Source organism: Doryrhamphus excisus, chromosome 3, assembly GCF_030265055.1.
Source record: "Doryrhamphus excisus isolate RoL2022-K1 chromosome 3, RoL_Dexc_1.0, whole genome shotgun sequence".
Classification (NCBI taxonomy): Eukaryota; Metazoa; Chordata; class Actinopteri; order Syngnathiformes; family Syngnathidae; genus Doryrhamphus; species Doryrhamphus excisus.
This window is the reverse complement of record NC_080468.1, coordinates 18,655,412-18,678,160: the sequence shown is the minus strand read 5'-3', so window position 1 is coordinate 18,678,160 and position 22,749 is coordinate 18,655,412. Positions and strand designations below refer to the sequence as shown.

Here is a 22,749-nt window from a genome sequence, read left to right as displayed (position 1 = left end):
CCGTGATGCAATTCTTTTCCAGCTCTCCATGTTGAATGGGAATGGAGATACGGGAATGCGGGGCCCATTTTCACGAGATGAGCCTCATATACTGTACAAAAAAAGGATTATTTGCATGGATAAATATAGAGTATAGCAAAGCCTGGATTAGCACAAGGGTTATATTTGAAATGTCCTAGATCAGATGCCGCTATGGTATTGGATACTGATATGAAGTCTGTGATCAACGTTGGGACTCAAACATGCCTGGTGCTTCCTAAACCATGGGCATCATATCGGTCGCATGCCTGCCTTCATTGGTTGAAGCACATAGACAAACAGTTGATGGAAAATGGCTTCAAAATGTTAAAACGTGTATCCGCCGTGTTGCTTCATGTGTGTGCTTGTTTGTCCGTGTTCGGAGTATCACTGGGAAGTCTTCTGACCTGGCACTGCTGTGTGTTTTGCAGCCACGAGTCCCTGCTGCTCACGTTCACCCACATCTCATCATTTAAACATGAGCACAGCCCAACGCGGCGGTTAGTCAGGTGGGCATGATCGTGCCCACGTGGAACTAGCCTGGCAGGACGCTGGAAGCGGGACCGGACCGGTCAATGGGACATACACTAGAAGTCACTTTTGGTCTGTCAACTTCACTGGGCAGAGATAATGTGTTGTTATTTAGATTTCCCTCAAATGATATCAGTAGCCACGTTTACACGAGGAGTTTTTCTTTCCGAATGGAATCTTTCCGAATGACCTTTCCGAAAGCAATGGTATCCATGGAAAGGAATATTCCAATGGCGTGTCTCCATGTGTTGCTATAATCAACCAGCATAGTCAATGGGCATGCCCAGTAAAGCGTAAACACCAACATCACGTGATACCGACTTCCTCCAGTTTGTCTTTCCCTTGTTGGAATAACTCCCTATTGCCAGTTTTTCCTTCGTCCAGTCTTGGAATTTAGTTTGAATCAAAAACAAACTTTCCTTAGCAGTCCAGTGCCGATTGCTGGCCTCCGTTTTTTTAAATGGAAGAACGTCTGGAGCTGCGTGTTACGTCATATCTCAGCATTGGCTGAAAGAACGCACCCGGGAACAGGAAAAGATCAAGTTCAATCTTGCTAATATTTCAACATGAAGCTGGGCACATGTTTTATATAGATATGTATTTTCTTTTGGAATAAAAGTGGACTTGTGAACGGCGTATAGAAGGGTTTAGATTGTGTTCCACAGATGGCGCTAATGCACACCAAAGCTGCTTGCCAACCGCCAATAAACAGCAGAAGAAGAAAAACACCAGGAAGAAGAACGCAGTCCGTTTGAGCGGGTACAAGATACCTCAATCGGATTGGGGAAAGGAATATTCCACCCCTGGGAATCCCATGATATATTCATTGGGATTGGCCCTTTTCTTTGGGAATGAGGTGTATACAAAGGTTACATCCTTTCCATTTGAGCAAATAATCCAAATGGAATTGGAATATTTGAATCCATGTATACGTGGCTAATGTAGTAAGACATACTGGGAATATTTTCAGAATATGTTGTGTTATCCTACATCCTGGATGAGCTAGCTGTTAGCAATCCAGAGTCATATGTTGCCTCTTTGTTCTGTAAAGCGCACCAAGTCGGATGCTTTGCGCTTGGACATTTTATACCCGTGCAAAAAATCCGTGCGTCTTTGATACCAAGTTGTCTCAGCTGAAAATCGGATTGCTACATTGCTCATGGCAGAGTCCACATTGTCCTCATTGTCCCCCTGCATGGATGCCATGAGACGGAAGAAGAGAAGGAGAATAAATATGCAGCAGGCATCTAATTTTACAAATGCAAATGATACATAGATGTTGGAGAAAATCAATGCTTGTTTATGCGACCCATGTGACCCTCTAAAACACGGTTATTAGTCTCTTGGCTGCATCTGCAGGACAGTTGTTACACACTTCCGTAGAGAGGGTGAGCCATTTGTTTTTCATAATAGATGGCCATAGTTTTCAAGACAAACGAGACATAAATAATATCTACGGTAAGTTCAAAGAAAAGCCCTCAAGTTTGCACATTGGTCATATTCATACTGTGTAGGTTTCCTTTTACTACATCATCAATATTGTTAAGCAGCAAGTGTAATATTTACACTTCCCATCATCTCACCTGCACAGACAGGAGTGGACCAGAAGTTGTTGGAAAATGGATTTGTAAATAAAAAATATGCCCAGTTGCATAACATTTGAATAAAAGAAAACTGTTGGGCTCATGTAATGACATTGGATTTTTAAATATATTCATAATAATCAGTGAATATACTTAAAGGTCCCCTACTATGCAAAATAGGCTGTTGAATTAATTACTTGTTTGGAGTTGTTTGCTGTACTTTTGTGCCCATGTGCAAAGTCACCACTTCATAAGGGGTAGCTGTATTCTTTTTTTAAAAGGGCTTCACTACACATCTTAAAATTTGGTCTGAAGTTCTCCCGAGTATCCGTCAGTCAAGCAGATGTCTAAGCTGTAAATTCTATCATGTTGTTTTTCTTCAGTGAGTCGGCTAACCGAGCGTGATGTTGGTGGTAAAGGGTAAAGGTATCGAGCTGTGGACTCCCGTGGAGCAGCGCCACACAATAACCCGCACAGAAAGCTTTCTAGATCTTCCACAATCTGCACCTAATCTAGCTATTTCCTTGGATGTCAAAAACAGTCTGTATTAATTAGTCTGCTGTGATTGGTCACACTCCCAAGTGCTCCGGAGTACTTCCGGATTACTGCCGAACCCCAATTTCTAATTTTGCAAGTATAGGAGCTGATGATAAACGAATAAAACCTTTGGAGAGCTACTTGAAAACAGTGGTAACGTCGGCAGCGCTCCAGTGGTGGAACCCAGGAACACCAGGACTCCGTCTTTATGTAACACCAGAATCCAACATTGTAACAACATTTATAAGTCAGAGTAAGTATAAAAAGCATAATAGGGCCCCTTTCAAATGTGACTGCAATGTTTGCATTCTGTGATTGACTGAGCACTGTACCTCCCAAAGCTATGCTAGTGTTGGTAACATGAGAGGAGTCAACAAAAACCTAAAAATAAAAATGTGGGAACATGTGATGACTGCCAGAAGCCTTAACATCACGATATGTGTCTGTAAGGGTCTTTGTACCTGTACAGGAACACGTGTCTGTAAGGGTCTTTGTACCTGTACAGGAACACGTGGCTGTAAGGGTCTTTGTACCTGTACAGGAACACGTGGCTGTAAGGGTCTTTGTACCTGTACAGGAACACGTGGCTGTAAGGGTCTTTGTACCTGTACAGGAACACGTGGCTGTAAGGGTCTTTGTACCTGTACAGGAACACGTGGCTGTAAGGGTCTTTGTACCTGTACAGGAACACGTGGCTGTAAGGGTCTCTGTACCTGTACAGGAACACGTGGCTGTAAGGGTCTTTGTACCTGTACAGGAACACGTGGCTGTAAGGGTCTTTGTACCTGTACAGGAACACGTGGCTGTAAGGGTCTCTGTACCTGTACAGGAACACGTGGCTGTAAGGGTCTTTGTACCTGTACAGGAACACGTGGCTGTAAGGGTCTTTGTACCTGTACAGGAACACGTGGCTGTAAGGGTCTCCGTACCTGTACAGGAACACGTGGCTGTAAGGGTCTTTGTACCTGTACAGGAACACGTGGCTGTAAGGGTCTTTGTACCTGTACAGGAACACGTGGCTGTAAGGGTCTTTGTACCTGTACAGGAACACGTGGCTGTAAGGGTCTTTGTACCCGTACAGGAACACGTGGCTGTAAGGGTCTTTGTACCTGTACAGGAACACGTGGCTGTAAGGGTCTTTGTACCTGTACAGGAACACGTGGCTGTAAGGGTCTTTGTACCTGTACAGGAACACGTGGCTGTAAGGGTCTTTGTACCTGTACAGGAACACGTGGCTGTAAGGGTCTTTGTACCTGTACAGGAACACGTGGCTGTAAGGGTCTTTGTACCTGTACAGGAACACGTGGCTGTAAGGGTCTTTGTACCTGTACAGGAACACGTGGCTGTAAGGGTCTTTGTACCTGTACAGGAACACGTGGCTGTAAGGGTCTCTGTACCTGTACAGGAACACGTGGCTGTAAGGGTCTTTGTACCTGTACAGGAACACGTGGCTGTAAGGGTCTTTGTACCTGTACCTAAGAACACATGGCTGCCTAACTTCCTAGCCAGACTCTGGGGGTCGCAGACTCTCAGAGATCTTCAGTGGGGTCTGCATCCATATATGGATGAGTGCTGATGAATCACTGGACCCGAAGGCGTGCGCAATCAACTGGACACTGATTTCCTGTGGAAATCTGTGGAACTGGGTTGACAAAATGGCGCGCGTCCATGACTGCCAGCCATGTGTTTTTGCAAGGTTTCTATCCCTTGGTAATTATTCCTAATCTTACTTGCCATCAATCATGCGCAAATACCTCCGGATTCTGTTTGTGTCTGAGTGACAAAGTGGCGCTTATCTTGCCAATCAAAAGCCTTTTCACCACGGCTAAATATGGAAACAAACTGGCTTCTAATTATTGTACACATAATTGCCTGCTGTTTAGCATAATTGCTTTTACGTCACGTTTGATGGCGATTCCTTTTCATGCTATCAAATGAAATAGCAGAGATGTGAGATCATGGAGAAAGTTGCAGGAAAACATAAAATAAGACATTTTTAACCCTTAGGTGTGTCACATTGTATTTTATGTTCCTGTCATTTATTCTGTCTTTACTTCCTCCTACTTGATGCTGTTTGAGTTTCCTGGCCATAACCTACATTTGTGTGGCGGTATTATTTTAAAACATCAAAATAAAGCAAAATACTCTAAGTATTACATGTTATCATCAATGTACCTGTAGGATCACAGCATGTACAGGTATATGAAAGGGTAAAACTGTGTTTTTTAGAGGGCTTTTATAGTCGAAATGATGTCCCAGTGACGTGCATTGCATTGGTAGCTAGCTCATATTAACTCATTTTCTGGCATTACAATGCACAGAAAAGGGAAAGAAATATGTGTTCATGTTTCACATAAGGATCGTGAATGATGGACAAAATTCCCCCCAAAAAGTGCAGTTAAATTCCTTTAAGAATCAATGGCTGATAATATTTTGTGTCAGCGATCCAATAAAATTGATTGGCTACACATTTTGGAGTATGGGAAAAACTAGTGCAAGTATTTTAATTTTGGAAGGACGATAAATAATTGAATATGCATTTGCATGCGTTATGTGTTTTATTTGGAGAATATTTCAATGTTGGCATTGCGCCCTAGGAGCTCCTAGTGTAATCCAAATGTGGTTGGTTCCGGTCATGTATTTGTATTTGAGAAAAGCACTATAAAATATCTAGCAATATACAAGCAAACACAACTGACAAGCTTTTTACCTATGGGCTTCTCGTGGCTGTACACGGGATTATACTCCACATCAGCAGTAGCTTTTGTGAAAGGTTTCATATGCTTTAGGGATACTATGCTCATGACTAATTTCATCACCAGACTTAATTCTACGTTGTAAAATTGGCGGAGCAGCCACTGAAATATTTAAGGACGTGTTATAGATAGCCGAGTGTGTAGGAGACTCCACAGTGGCCTTCAGGCGTCATCTCAGTGTAACATGAGTCATGATTCAAGTTGGGACGTCACAAACTTCTTATGTGGTTACAGAAATACTTCATTGATGTTGCTAAGTATTATGTCCATAAATAACATCAAATATTGTTATGTGTGGTACTCTAGAGTATCTGCTCACTTTCCCTTTTCTGTGCATTGTAATGCCAGAAAAGGAGTTAATATGAGCTAGCTACTAATGCACGTCATTGGGACGTGCACTATTTCTACTGCAAAGCCCTCTAAAAAAAACCCTCTAACAACGTTTTATCATTCCATATACTCATACACTTGTGCATGCGGTGATCTTAGGTCTGTGCTAGCACCTTACTTAGCACGAGACATGCTAACAAACAGTCGAGGGACGGTCTATTGTACTTGCCTGGAGACAGATTGTACAGGCCACTGCAGCAAAGCGGAGGCTGTTGAGGTAATGCCGCAGTGTCCAAAGTTAAAGGTACAATATTCGACTCGTTGTCAACAATTAGAGTTCTCAAGAGTCTCAGAGGCCCACAATAGCATCGTCAAAAGTGTTGTGGTCGAACATTATAGATGCATTGCAGTCGTGCCTCGTCAAATTCCCCCGGGCCACACTTTGGACACCCCCAGCCTGGTGGGTGAAAAAGGGGCCTTTGATAGAGACAGACACGACACTTAGATTTGTGTTGTTTGCTCGTGCAGAAGAGCGAAGTGATGGAGGGTTTGAGCTTCTCTCTTATCAGCACAGCAGCATGAAAGCAGAGAACCGGCACAGCAACGAGTCCACGTCTCTCAACCAGTTAAACCCCTGTCATCATCACACAGGCCTGTTCACCGCAGCCGGACACGTTTGCCTGATGGGATTGAGTGGGAGTGGCCACCTTGTGTTGTAAAAAGATACAATAAAAGTCAAGTCAGCCTTTTAGTTGGTACCTTATGGATTATACACTGTCACTCACTGAGAGCTTTTCCCAGCTCGCAATTTGAATGTCTCTTTTGAAGTAACAAAATCCCAAAGCGGCCGTATTACAAACCATCATTTCATCCTTCGTCTTCTAAAAGCCAGCATCAAAAATGTATGCATGCTCTACATCGGTGGCAGACAACAGCGACAGGAGACGGGATATTGTTTAGTCACCGTTGGCGCTTTGAGGGGGTATTTTGGTTACCCACTTTGCTGCGCTCACTCAAGTCGCTGCAGTGTTTTTGACTGATGGAAACAAATGAGTATCATGTTCATCTCGGAGTGTTCAAGGCGGCCTCGCCGTCACCCCCTCAAATCTCTGCCAGGCCCGCCCGAGTTCAATTTCACACACTTCATGAAAAGCTAGGCCAGGTTGTCATTCTTGCTTAATCTATACAAGGCCCGAAGGCAGTGTGGGTGGTCCGTGGTGTCTCCAGTTCAACAGGAAACGATTCAACTCTGCCAGATGACCAAATAGCTCCAAAGGGCTGAGTTGAAGTGGGGTTACTCATACATAAAACTGGCTCTGCAATCGCAATATTACAACGTCTCATCGACAAAAACCACAGCTAAATAATAATGTGGATACTACGGTGGAATCCGTTCAAGTTGGACCCGTTAATGTTGACAACTCGCCTTGATTGACCAGCATATTTTAGAGCCAAGGGGTCATTTCTATGAACAAAAACATTGGTTTATGTTGCAGTCAATTAGTGAGAGAAACAACAACAGCAACATACTGTAATTACAGTCTAGTTATCCAGCAATAAAACATGCATGCATGAACTTCCTGTTCAGTGTCAAATTAGGCATCAAACTAAAAGTATGGCAATATCAAGAGAGTGTCCCAATACAACCTTTTAGCTTCTGATACAATATCGATATTCATTCGTTCATTCATTTTCCATTCCATTTTCCTTATCATCATGAGGGTCGCAGGGGTGCTGGAGCCTATCCCAGCTGTCTTGGGGCGAGAGGCGGGGTCCACCCTGGACTGGTGGCCAGCCAATCCCAGGGCACATATAGACAAACAACCATTCACACTCACATTCATACCTATGGACAATTTGGAGTGGCTAATTAACCTAGCATGTTTTTGGAATGTGGGAGGAAACCGGAGTACCCGGAGAAAACCCACGCATGCACGGGGAGAACATGCAAACTCCACACAGAGATGGCTGAGTGTGGAATTGAACACGGGTCTCCTAGCTGTGAGGTCTGCGTGCTAACCACTTGTCCACCGTTCTGCCTAGTACTGATATTATAGCCTTAAATATGGGCACAAATGGTACATACTTCTATTCCGTGAGTAGCGTGAGACGTTAGAAAAGGCTTGATCAAGTGATATTCCTCAAACAGAGAACAATAGTCGGCAACAGTAGGAGTGAGAAAAAGTGCGGCATTTCCTTCTCGATGTCTTGGAAGCATAATGTGGAGTGGCCGGTGCCCAATGAAGCATTTAAACCTGACAAGGGTTGTCTCTTTTCCGTTGTAGCCAATGACTTTTTGCCGTCCCGTGGTCGTCTCTCACACTTAGCCAATGTTCCAATAAGAGATCTTTCAGAGAGCTGTGCTCTTGCAAAAATACTCATGCAGTTTGCTCGGAATTACACTTCCCAGGTTCTGTGCTACAACGAGAACCTGTTGCATGAACTCAGCTGTCTTTTCAAGACATTAATGAAAAGCCACCCCTGATCCTCGCTAATACTGTTGGGATGGAAGTGCTCACACCGGGTCCGGAATGAACCGTGTCAATATCTGACATTTTTAATGCAGGCCCATATAATCCAAGATTGGTTTTTTTGGCTCATATCGGACCAATATCAATATCAATATCAATATCAATATCAATATCAATATCAATATCAATATCAATATCAACAATATGTCTTAACCTGGCATTTTACACCAGTGCCTTTCACACAGAACCCAACAAAGTCAAATATGGTTGCAGCCATCCCAACCTGGCAACCCCAGCATTGTGGGATACCACCTTTTACAGGCAGCTATGCGATAACATTTGTGGATATTTTTCCTGATTTCTGACCCAAAGGCACACCGGGAAAGGTTCCCTTCAAATGACCTAGCATCGTGCAGCGGAACCAGCTGCATGTCAGTTCATCTCCGCACTGGTCCAGATCCCATCCACCTTTGATGAAATAAATCGGGTTGGCCTTCAGCTTGCTCGTTGTTGCTAAATGAGCGTCATGCTCTTCTCTTGTAATATAGGACATCTGAATAAAGCACCCTCAAAGCCGCTGCCATTTCAAGGCCATCTGACTGGGACGCTGAGAGCTGTTCAATGTTAATTGATTTTGGAGCGAGTGCAGATGCTTAGTCATCAGACAGTGACTTGTTTATTTGTCCTTTTGCTATTTACATTTCCACACAGGAAGAGACACGCCATGGGTTGAAACGTGGAGGAGTTATCGCATCATGATATCATGTGCAGATAGACCCAGTAATAAGGACATTAAACATTTGTGACGACAAGGAGGTGACCTTCTTGTCACAAATATGAGCTATGTGTTTTCGGGAGCTTGCCAAGATAGCAGAGATGAAAAGCGCTGTGCTCATGGGTAAAAGGCATAAAATGCTTGGAAGTTAGCCGACTACTACAGGATATGATAATATGATGTCACTATGACACTACTCTTTCATTTGAGTTGACTACCAATTACAGTATCTATTGGACCGCTGGTGGCAAAGTCACAGTTTAATGTCTTTGACACTGTTACAGTAATGGCTAACGTACAATCGAATCTGCACCGAATCTGGTAGGTCACTGTCCTTCCTTTCACCCAATAATAAAAAAATCTCATTTATTTAATCATATTTATATTTATGTAATGGTACACCATGGTCACAGGTCAATATCTCATTTTTAGTGTCAGGGTTTGGTTCCGATTGGGTATGACAACTGCTTTGTTTTGCTTTGCTTTGTTTTTGGAATGGGGGAGGAAACCGGAGTACCCGGAGAAAAGCCACGCATGCACGGGGAGAACAGTTTATTTAGTGCGTGATTAATTAATTTAATTAATTGTTCCTTAGCCATTTGTTTACCGAATGGACTCCCTGTCCCTCCCACCATACGGGAATCTCCACAACTACTACTATTACCAAACCAAACATTTTGGACCCAAAAAATGTGATTGCAAATACATGTACTGTTAGATTCCCAACAAGGTCCAAATGCCTGCAAAAAGTATCTCCAATAGCCCAATAGCATTAGAAAAGAAAACAAGACTGGGAGGAAGTCAGGCAGAAACAGACAGCAAAGTCCTGGGAGGTTTGGCGAAAAGAGAAGCTGCTTTTCTCCAGCCTGGAAGCTGACAGCCAATGACAAGTCAAGACCGAAACAGGAAACGGTGACAGTATGAGGTCAGAGCGTGTTTTCTACTTGGCTCAGTTGCCTTGTCGACTGGAGAGCTTACAACGACCCCCCCCCAAAGGGAGCCACCGAGTGGCAGGTGTCCTAATACTGGACTCATCATCCTGACTGCATTTCCTAGCGACGGCGCTAGAATCCTCCAAGAGCCTGCGGAGCCGAGGAGCCCCCTGCTGCTTTTTCAATTCAATTGATGGAAATAATAATTGGGATGGTTGATCAAAAATCAAGTGTTCATTAGTGGCACGCATGAAAGTGTAAAACAAACCTTGTCCTCATTACAAGTCATTCACAATATTTCTATATAATACTAGAGAATACGGGCTAGTGGTTAGCACGCAGGCCTCACAGCTAGGAGACCCGGGTTCGATTCCACCCTCGGCCATCTCTGTGTGGAGTTTGCATGTTCTCCTCATGCATGTGTGGGTTTTCTCCGGGTACTCCGGTTTCCTCCCACATTCCAAAAACATTAATTAATTAAATGCAGACTAATTGTTGATCAATAGTTAATTAATAGTTAATTGGCGACTCCAAAATTGTTGATTAATAGTTAATTAGCGACTCCAAATTGTCCATAGGTATGAATGTGAGTGTGAATGGTTGTTTGTCTATATGTGCCCTGGGATTGGCTGGCCACCAGTCCAGGGTGGACAGCTGGGATAGGCTCCAGCACCCCTGCGATGAATGAATGAATATATGATACAGTTTTGTGTGAAACATTAGTGTGCTCAATATGCTTTGAAAGACATGCTAGCATATGTATCATATAAATATCTTCAAAGTTTTAGAATCATTAGACAAAACTTCAATGACTTAAGGCCAACTAAGCCCTTGCCCCTGCCAAGGCGTTTTGGTGGATGACGGCCATGTTTTTCAATCAATGTTGCTCAGACGTTACACACATATTCTCGTCAGTCCCCTGAAGGTGTGTACCAAATTTCGGGTGAATCAGCGCAACACCCTGAAGTTATAGTGGGTGTTTTTGTAGAGCACATTAAGCCATGAGAAATGTGAAGTAACTCCGACTTTCAAGTAAAACTTTAGGGTTTAATACGTGCACCCATGTATGTGAAAATAATATCACAGTGGGGGGGGGGCATGTTTTGCCAACCCGGTGAGACACTGTCTCTTTCCTTATGGCGCGCTCTTCTCCAGCAGATATCTGCAGTTGTGTGTTCTCCGGACGGCACGTTAAGATCCAAACAAACGTTGTTCACACTTAAAGCGACACATAAACACGACGCGATCCTCATGGCCGTGCAGCAAACAAATAGCATAAATAACAACACGAGGTGCGTTCACAGACATTTCTTTCCCCGGAAACACCTACGACCCACTGAAAGTGGCTCTACGACCCTCTTCATTTTTTTTGTTAAGTGCCACTTCTTCTGAAATGCTTTAGGAAACATTGCAATAGAGCATCAAGATAAAATATTTCATATAGAAAGTGAAAATATAAGAAACAGTATATTTGCAGACTTACGGAGAGAGTGCCACTCATCCTGTCTTATTGTCTTGGTGATGTTGTACGAGAGGTTTTTGGGTATTGTGGCCGAGGAGTAGTGGTACTTGATGTAGGAACATCTTGCAATGGAACCTGCAGAGGAAAACAAAAAGAATGGTTTAAACTTTGGCCATTTGTGGTGAAGCTTGACATACAGTAGCTGACTTCCATCCACCATTGCTTGATGCCACAACACAGCATTGTTTCAACTTCCTTTGTCTATTAGGAAAGGTCATTAACCATTGATTGGGATAAACAAGTACATTTATCTCACGACACAGCAAATTGTGCGTGAGCAAGTGTACGGTCATTAATAACAGACAAAAGAAACCATCCAATGTTTGTATGACAGGTGCAAGTTGTGTTGCTCCTGCACAAGCGAGTGTAGCGAGTGTAGCGAGTGTAGCGAGTGTAGCGAGTGTGCTGCGTCCACACCAGGTAAGTGGATCTCCCACTTCCCAAATGAACCAGACTCGAGGTGTCAAATTGCCTGGTGTGAATGTGTAATTAATCACCCCGTAATTGTCCGGGGTGTAGCATTACTCAAAAGTCAGCTGCAACTGAACAGGATATGCAGCATAGAAAATGATGGGATAGAACCAACACTGACTCACAGGTTGTTGCATAAGCGCCACATTGATGACACACAGCGGGTTAGAATGGAAGACGGTGATAACCCTCGCTTCTGTACAGGCTTCATTCAGTTCAGTGTGCAGTTATTGATGAAATAGGCAGACAATGGTGCATCACATCAAACTCCAGACGCAACCAACGCCAGAGACATTATGTGCAGGGAGACATTTTCTTTTATACTAGACACAAATTGGCATACACTGTATATGCAGAAATACCCATGGAATAATGTTTAGAGCAACCATTTACCTGTGGGTACAAGTTATGTACATGTAGCTAAATGGAGATGGGATCGATACCGACCTTTGCAGTATCACCCGACCCAAGGACACAGACTAAATGTTTACTCCTCGGAAGAGCTGCTTGTTCTGGACAGCGTTCCTGCATGTCCGCTCTAATTATCTCTTGCAAGGCTGCCAGGCTTAGTCAACACTATATTATTGCAGTCCCGGGAGATTTGAATGGCACAAACAGAGATCATCAGGATATCAACGCCACCCCAGCCCCCCCCGTACGCCCAACCAAGCTGCTTCTCCTCCATCCTGCAGCCATCCGTGCACGTACACTGGCACACACCCAGAAGATCACAACGGCTGATAATGATAATTAGCCTTTCATGACGATCTTCCCTGCAGTCAGCAGCCATTTGCATTCACTTCATTTCAGATTTGGATTATGATAAAAATGTGCATTACCAACTGCAACATTTTCACTGGCGATGCCACAGGAAAATTCACTTCCTACAAGCTAAACGCTGTCATCATGGATTCCCATTGGAAACACTGTCTGATTCCCAATGGAGCATTTTTACTCAACACAACCACGGCAAAGATGCCGACTGCCCAGGCGCGTTCGCCAATGGGGGCTTCATAATGCAATATTGATTTATCAGTCATCTTCACACACAACGTAACACAAGCTTGTCTGGAGGCGAGCACCAAGTATTGTCGACTACTTCAGAACCCCTGCTGTTTCAAGTCAATCTGCGTTCTTACTCGGTGTGATCCTGACGGCTTTCCACGATGTGCTGATGCCACATTGGAACAAAAACACAGACGGATCTAAGGAGCCGGGCCAGCAGCGTTAGGGAGCTCAAACGGATTTTCCTGATGTTCAAGGAATCTTCAAAGAGCTGTCGGGATTTGAAATGCGGCAATAAACTCAACTGTTTGGAACACAGCTCTTCAATGTCCAAATCCACGTATTATTGTGCACGAACAGATGAATAATCTATTCATCATCATTGATGCCCGCCTATATTATTGGCTATTTGGGGTCTCAAATTTGACCGTGTATGCCAATAAAGACTTATACCGTCACCTTACAGTAGTAAAGATGGTGGATCAGGACTTGAGTTGGTCAACAAGGATATCAACATATGAAACAGATTGCATTGTGTATGTTATATTCATAACATTCAATCCAAGCAGCTCATTGGTGTGTACAGTGAAATGTACTCATGTACTGTCATGTACTCAACTTGATGGATGGGTGAGGATAAAGTTTGAAGACCAACTGGGGTTTTCTCCTCGTCCATAAAGCAGCACCCATCTTAGACAGCAAGTGTGGCTCGGCAGGATTTTGAAGTAAATAAAAGAATATATGACATCTCCTCCCAAAAAGATGACAATGAAATGTACCAAGATCAGTGCAGCAGAACTAATTAAGCGAGCATCTTGTTGGTCTTTCCCAAGGACCTGTGATGATGCGCGTCTTGTTTCTCCCATGACACTTTTCAGAAAAGACTCCAATCACCACAAGGCTAACCATGTGCAACATTATAGTCTTCCCTCTCGGGGGAGATCCCAGCTGGGCTTTTCCTCCCCCAATCCCGGTAACCAGTGTCAAATCAGAGAAACATGAAAAGATACGATGTGAAAAGAGGCTGTATCAATATCTGACAAGCAAACGGTCTGGGCGTACAAATCCCATAAGTGATTTTTGCTATTGATTAGGTCATTTGCTGGAACATTCACTCCTTAGTGATACTACTTATTCTTCAGGGGGTTATCTGGACGGCAGTCGGTGCTTGAATTGAGTGGCAGGTGCTGTACAATGATGGGAGGTGGAAATAGAGCAACCTGTACCATGACACCACCAAGGATGCTAATAATCTTACTTGGGAAATCTTAATGTTACTTTGGTGCATTATAATGGTCACATTTGGCATTCCCAGTGACAAAGCATTGGTAACAGAACCCAGGCAAACAGATCATCTTAGCCATTTACAAGATGTTATAATGACCCCATCAGTTATGTAACTCCAAACTGAACTCAAATGCCCAATTGGATGTTAATTGCGTCCTGACATGAGCGTTACTGCATTGTATGTAAAGCCTTTCTGAGCAGGAGAATGGCAAATGGGAGTCATGTAATTCCAGCCTCGTGATGCGTTCAATATCCTGCTGCATCAATCACCATGTCCTCCCGATGGCTTGAAGCCGCTCACACATTTCATTTCCTCCTTTCCCAGGGAGTTTGACATTCATCCGTGTCGTTTGTGGACACCGGAGAAGCCTACTACCACACCTTTTGATTTATTTTGCACAAGGAGACACGTTACAGGATCCACGATGAAACCTTTTGGCCAAGAAGCGCCGCCACCACGGGTGCATAATGCGTTGGCTCTGTCCAAATGGATTTCTAACTCGAGTCATTTTAGCTAAATTGCCCTTCAGCCTTTTGCAAACATCTCCGAGACAGACACTATTTCCCCTCTCTGGAGAGACTGTGGAATCGTGAGTGGATGGGTGTGTGTTTCTATGCACGGCTGTCTGTGGGTAAACCATCTGCACTGCATTCTGGGAATTTAAGGAGAATACGGAATGGGGTGCTGTTAGACAGTGCTCCTTTACTTGTGCTTGGAATGGAACAGAATGAATTCTTCTTATCGACAAGCAACGGAGATGGAGTGGGAATGGGACTGTAGCATTCCAATGAGCACATATGATTATGATGATGAGCCAAAATTAATGAATCTATTTATATGAAAAATGGGTCAGTGTATGTCCACATGTGTTGCGGTGTTGCTAACGTCATCATTATTACTAAGCAGTGTAGCAACATAACTTCAGATACTCCTCTGGTTACGTACGAGTTCTCTGATGAAGTCACGTTTTGGTGGAAGTCAGGACTAAATTATATTTAATACACCCAAGTCACTCACACTGATAATAATTATTCATTCATTCATTTTCTATCCTCACAAGGATTGCAGGAGTGCTGGAGCCTATCCCAGCTGTCTTGGGGCGAGAGGCGGGGTCCACCCTGGACTGGTGGCCAGCCAATCCCAGGGCACATATAGACAAACAACCATTCACACTCACATTCATACCTATGGACAATTTGGAGTGGCTAATTAACCTAGCATGTTTTTGGAATGTGGGAGGAAACCGGAGTACCCGGAGAAAAGCCACGCATGCACGGGGAGAACATGCAAACTCCACACAGAGATGGCCGAGGGTGGAATTGAACTCTGGTCTTCTAGCTGTGAGACCTATGCGTTAACCACTTAATTGTAAATAATGAATGGCAGGGTGAATGTAACCATGAAACAGCGCAACCTGGAACGCAGTCAGCCAAGGACCAACATCCTGTCATTACAATGTGCTCACGGAGACTTCCTGTTCTGTGAAAAGTAAGCTTCAAAACAAAAGCATGGCACTAATCATCTGGTTGTCTATATGTGCCCTGTGATTGGCTGGCCCAAAGACAGCTGGGATAGGCTCCAGCACCCCCACGACCCTGGTGAGGATAAGCGGTAGAAAATGAATGAATGAATGAATGAATGAATATTCACAAACCACCAACGCTGAGTTTTGATCTGAATTGTAAGCAAAGATTGCTAGTTGATCTTGTTAGAACCAGGAAAGATCTATTAGGATGTCCTGCAAAGGAAAGAAGGTAGCATTCAAACGTGTGCTTGTGCTGAGCGGTGGAAACGTGGGCCAGCTGCATTTCCATCCTTGCATTGAGGCAGATGGGAGTTGCTGCTGCTGCTACAGTTCAAGCCCTGGATGGCCTCATTTTGTGATGACCCACTTCCATGCAAAAAAACCCTCGTCCCACGCCCCTCCCTCCAGCGAGACCCATGGGATTAACATGGAAAGTCGAACGGATGCTGTTCTCCCTGCTCGAAGGATGCAAAAGGGCAAATGGGGGCAGCAGGCTTTAGCTGGTGGGAGGGAGGGAGGGGGGGGAGACGGGATGAAAGTGTACCACCCTGTATTCACTAATACCAGCTGTCTTTTTCTTTGAGCCCAGAACATGCCGACACATCTTGTGTGTATTTGGAGCACATACACGCTGCAGTTGGACAATCACCCTTTTGAATAAAGAATAAAAAATAACAATGCTATAGAAGAAGCATCGTTTGGGCAATGGACTGTAGACTAACTGGGAAATGTGGGGGCTAGGTTAATTAGCCACTCCAAATTGTCCATAGGTATGAATGTGAGTGTGAATGGTTGTTTGTCTATATGTGCCCTGCGATTGGCTGGCGCCCTCAGCCAGTCAGGAAGTTCCACTCACTTTTTGTTTTTTTTTAAGTAAGTATTTATTAAAATGTGACAGCAAGGCCTGTTGCTTTTGGAGAATAAACGAGTCATGAACATGAGCATGTTTCATGAAAGTATGGAAGCCCATGGACCAAGTCTACACACAGCTGTGTATCTGACAGAAGTAGTTAGCTGCCGAGGATGAATTGTGACGTATTGCACGCTTAATATGAATCTTATTCGCGGGTAAAGATCATTTAGGGAGACCCTGGCAAGCCGCCAGGTGCTACAGGATGCTACAGGATGCTACAGGAGTCTTTTTACAATATTTGAAGCTTTCAAGAGAAAATGCCAAGGCTAGCCCTCAGGTAGGGATAACCTTTTACTTTTACTTTGAGAAGCATGAAACAGATAGAAATGTCCACACTGTGCAGAGCCCATTGCAAACATCAAGACCTTTGTTGCATTATATAACAGAATATTTAGCTTGTTTCATTTATGACTAACTTTCCATACGTACGTCCCGCTTATGTCGACAACCCGTTAATGTTGACCAAAACGCTCATGCATTGCAGATGTTACAAACAGGAGTAGAAGTCTGAAGGTTTGGTGAAAATGTTTTGCTTCAATCAGGTTGCTCGCATTAAACTTCCCTTCTGGGCTACGCCACCACGGGAAACTTGTGCATGACAATGTTTGCGCTGACTGTGGATGACATCACTCATGATGTCAGACATCACACGGAAGCAGACCATGTCGTTCTGATGACGTGGGCTCTGCATGTTGTTGGGTAGAAGAGTTAGCATGGAATCAGGAATGGACTGCTTGTGCTAATATTAGAGACACCGCTAATAAAAGGTGTATGCTTCAGTGTACACACACGGTTGACTAATTGTACTCACCTCAAAGGTAGGGCCCCAAGGGGTCATTTCTATGAAAAATCACAGCGTGTGGACAGTGACTTCCTGAAGTTAGCTTCAAAATAAGACCATACAAAACAAAACATGGTGACTATATTAACCAGTAAGCATGTCCCAATGTGGGACCTCATCCACGTCAGGATGTCTACAAACTGGGAGACAACTGAAGCTGATGAGGTAACTCGGGCCTCCATGCAGACTCCTTTGGGATTCTTTTACACTCTATGGAGACCCGGAGTAGATCTTCATGCCATCTCTGGTGCTTCCAGTCCATGCTGGCTGTGGATGACGGTGTGGGTAAAGGTCACTTTAATCTCTTTCTTTAATCGGATCCCACTCTTTGAATGAGTCTTAACACGGAGGACAATTAAATGGGAGCATCTGGAGGGGTTGGAACCTTGGAGCCTGCATGGCTTGGTTCCACCTGGCGTCTCTTAATTCCATGGATGTCAGTTGAATATCATGTCAGGATGCATGATAAAACTATGAAAAGATGGCTCCCTATTATGCAAAATAGACTTTTTATGACCAACCATAACATCCCTTTGCCATGGATATGATACTGCCTATGACTCGGCCCTTGCTTTCTAACAAAAGAGCAGGCTTCGCCACACGTCCAAAAATAAAACCCGGGAGCTGTAAATATCTTCATTTTGTTTTTCTTCAGCAAACAGGCTAACCAAAAATGATATTGCTTTTAAAATGTGACTCTAACATACCTCAAATAGCTATGCTAGCACTGCTAACGTTTATGTCCGGTGACTGTACAGTTGGATGGGGACAGTTTGACTTTGGATCAGATTATTTCTATTATTTGTAACACTGTTTCCAAATCCGATCCCAGATCCATGATTGGACCACATGGATTGAACTGTATAATAATAATAATTACCGAGGAGCATTATGTGCATTTAAAGGTTATTATTGAGGTTGTGGCGTCCAGGCTTGCATTCAGAGACCAAGCTAGCCGGCAATAATGACATGATAGCGGATATTCTAAACCTCAGCAAAATGAGGGCTATTTTGCGTATTGATGGAATGGATTTTCAGGCCTCAATGACCAAGTCCAATTATTGTGCCCTTCGGCGTGTGGGAATCAGCATTCTGTGAGGAAAGGAAAGAGAAACATTCATCAGCGAAAAGACCCAAGTTGTGTTGTTATCTCCGCTTTCACTGGATTCAACCTCTTTTTATGTCCTTGTCCTTATTTCCTGCACTCTTGTTGTCCCCTTCCCATCTGATTTTACATGTTGAGCATAATGTGGAATCAGATGGAAGTATAAAATTAGCATTATATTAGAATAATGATAGCAGCACTTCCTGCAAGTTGCTGCTGCAGGCTCTTTTTCTCCTTGTGTATCTTGTTTCCTTAATTTAGTCTGTAGCCGTCTCTTTTTGTAGCACGGCTCTTGTTTAATACATAAGTTTATGAATGTATGGAGTATGTGACATTTGTGCTCGTATACAGGCTCATAAGTTCACACCGGGACACGCAACACTATTCCTCCAGACACATTTAAATGTCATTTATGGAGCCTCCTATGGGTGGCACTCAAAATGCTTTGAAGACAAATAATTAAAATGAATTAAAATAAATAAAATGGATAATTAGTTGTTAAGTCCCATCTATGTTTTGGTTTATGGCAGCCTTGTTTTATAACCAATGTTGCTCAAATTCTACACACTAGTGCTTGTTAGTCCCCTAAAGGCGTGTACCACATTTTGCAGTGATTTGTCAAAGTATCCAAAAGTTACAGTCAGTATTTTGTGGAGCACATTGACCTGTGTGAGAACCTTCAAATAAAGTCGGCCAATGGTTGCCATCCATCTATTTTCTATGCCGCATATTTCCACTAGGGTCGCCGATAAGCTGGATCCGATCCCAGAGAGGCAGGGACACATTGGAGTCGATAACTAACCGAACATCCATGTTTTTGGAATGTGGGAGGAAACCAGAGTACCCTTAGAAAACCCACGTACGCACGGGGAGAACATGAACTCCACACGGAGATGCCTAAGGGAGGAATTGAACGTCATTTGTTGCATTTATGGTAAAATAATACATTGGAACACTTTAAAGATGACATCTCTTGTATTGGCTGAGTCACGATGACATAAACAAGTGTCGACGTCAGAGCGAATATCCATTATCATTTGGCCAGAGACATAAAAAGAATGAGAGATAAATCGCTACTCTTGCCTTCTTTCTTTGTTTTGATGAATTGAGACAAAACCTCAAATCTGTTTTTGCTAAAACACACCAGCAATGATCAAGTTAAAAAAAATCCTACAACACAGGTCAACATAAACAAATCAATTTGGGTCTCTCAGCTATTTCCCATCTACGGTATGTGGATGAGTGGTTAGCATATTGGCCACAAAGTCAGGAGCTCGGGAAGACCTAGGTTGGAATCTCCACTTGGGTATCTCTGTGTGGAGTTTCCATGGCCCCCATCCCTTGCACATTGACTGGATTTGCACCACGCTACTTTGGAGAGACCCAAAGCAGCAGCACATCACCAACGTCGAGTACGCAGTCTTCTCAACAATAGCCTCGTCTGCACTGCACTCAAATGTTTCACCGATGTCACAACCGATGCGAATGAATCGCCTTTTATGTGGACTCCATCTGGTTCAGGTCAGCAGGTTTAGCAAGTGTGAGCATGTCTTTTCATTTCATTTCTTCCCAAATGCAATCACCCTTCCTGTCAAAGCAAAGCCCCAGACAGCCTCTGGTTCCAGACAGGCTATATTCAATTAGCCACATTACGCCGGTAGTTCGAGCCCGCTGGAACACATGGACACAAACTGCACCGGACACTCCATTGACTGTTTAGCGGAATGATGATTTTAAAGTCAACCTGTATTTTTGCTGACAGGCGGCAAGAGAAGCCTGTGCAGATACCACGGGGTAATTGCGAGGTGCTCGCACGGTTAATTATGCTGGAATAGGAGCCTCATCGTCAGTAGCACAGTGTCCTCAGATGACTTGATAGTCATTATTAATGTATCAATTAACATCTGCACCTTCAAGAGATGTGGGTTGCCATGGTAATTGGTCACTGTGGTTCACGCAAAATAAAAATATGGTCCGGTGGCAACGTGGTGAGCCCATGCTGGTTTTCACAAGTTACATATACCTGGAGATTCATGTTTGTGTGATTAATCAACACGCGCCAGCGTTCCTGGAACTGTGGATACTAAGTTGTTATTGGGCTGCCGGATGGAGGAGATTGATTAGCTGTGGCGACCCCTGAAGGGAAAAGCCCAAAGAGAAAGAAGAAGAAGAAGAAGGCCGCTGTTCTACTCGTCATATTACACATCCTGTTTGAAGAGCATTCATTGAATGAAATATTTCTGTGCAACTCATAATGTATTCCACAAAGGTATCTTGTCAAGTGTTTATCCCATAGGATATGTACCATAGAAGTTCAGTGTAGTACTGAGTGGTAAGATGTCATTGAAATATTACAGTATCCTCTATGGTGCTGGCAAATATTGTTGTGTAAAAATAGAATGATTTCAAATTGTATTTTTGTTTTAATCCAATGACTTAAAAAAGCGGGAAAGACAAGAGCTATTGGATGGGACCAGTATTTACGTCATGGGACGTGATGCGGGGTAGCAGGACCAGTATTTACGTCATGGGACGTGATGCGGGGTAGCAGGACCAGTATTTACGTCATGGGACGTGATGCGGGGTAGCAGGACCAGTATTTACGTCATGGGACGTGATGCGGGGTAGCAGGACCAGTATTTACGTCATGGGACGTGATGCGGGGTAGCAGGACCAGTATTTACGTCATGGGACGTGATGCGGGGTAGCAGGACCAGTATTTACGTCATGGGACGTGATGCGGGGTAGCAGGACCAGTATTTACGTCATGGGACGTGATGCGGGGTAGCAGGACCAGTATTTACGTCATGGGACGTGATGCGGGGTAGCAGGACCAGTATTTACGTCATGGGACGTGATGCGGGGTAGCAGGACCAGTATTTACGTCATGGGACGTGATGCGGGGTAGCAGGACCAGTATTTACGTCATGGGACGTGATGCGGGGTAGCAGGACCAGTATTTACGTCATGGGACGTGATGCGGGGTAGCAGGACCAGTATTTACGTCATGGGACGTGATGCGGGGTAGCAGGACCAGTATTTACGTCATGGGACGTGATGCGGGGTAGCTGGACCAGTATTTACGTCATGGGACGTGATGCGGGGTAGCAGGACCAGTATTTACGTCATGGGACGTGATGCGGGGTAGCAGGACCAGTATTTACGTCATGGGACGTGATGCGGGGTAGCAGGACCAGTATTTACGTCATGGGACGTGATGCGGGGTAGCAGGACCAGTATTTACGTCATGGGACGTGATGCGGGGTAGCAGGACCAGTATCTACGTCATGGGACGTGATGCGGGGTAGCAGGACCAGTATTTACGTCATGGGACGTGATGCGGGGTAGCAGGACCAGTATTTACGTCATGGGACGTGATGCGGGGTAGCGGGACCAGTATTTACGTCATGGGACGTGATGCGGGGTAGCGGGACCAGTATTTACGTCATGGGACGTGATGCGGGGTAGCGGGACCAGTATTTACGTCATGGGACGTGATGCGGGGTAGCGGGACCAGTATTTACGTCATGGGACGTGATGCGGGGTAGCGGGACCAGTATTTACGTCATGGGACGTGATGCGGGGTAGCGGGACCAGTATTTACGTCATGGGACGTGATGCGGGGTAGCAGGACCAGTATTTACGTCATGGGACGTGATGCGGGGTAGCGGGACCAGTATCTACGTCATGGGACGTGATGCGGGGTAGCGGGACCAGTATTTACGTCATGGGACGTGATGCGGGGTAGCAGGACCAGTATTTACGTCATGGGACGTGATGCGGGGTAGCAGGACCAGTATTTACGTCATGGGACGTGATGCGGGGTAGCAGGACCAGTATTTACGTCATGGGACGTGATGCGGGGTAGCAGGACCAGTATCTACGTCATGGGACGTGATGCGGGGTAGCAGGACCAGTATCTACGTCATGGGACGTGATGCGGGGTAGCAGGACCAGTATCTACGTCATGGGACGTGATGCGGGGTAGCAGGACCAGTATCTACGTCATGGGACGTGATGCGGGGTAGCAGGACCAGTATCTACGTCATGGGACGTGATGCGGGGTAGCAGGACCAGTATTTACGTCATGGGACGTGATGCGGGGTAGCAGGACCAGTATTTACGTCATGGGACGTGATGCGGGGT

General features: G+C 44.5%; 1 protein-coding gene across 4 annotated transcripts in view; it reads right to left on the bottom strand.

The window, feature by feature from the left end:
• Positions 1–22,749, bottom strand: part of tmem178bb (transmembrane protein 178Bb) — a 69,973-nt gene that overhangs the window by 26,601 nt on the left and 20,623 nt on the right. For all 4 annotated transcript variants that reach the window (XM_058066007.1, XM_058066010.1, XM_058066008.1 and 1 more), the window contains one exon: positions 11,417–11,530. In XM_058066007.1, the coding sequence (XP_057921990.1) occupies positions 11,417–11,530 (114 nt within the window). The remainder of the gene's footprint in view (positions 1–11,416; positions 11,531–22,749) is intronic.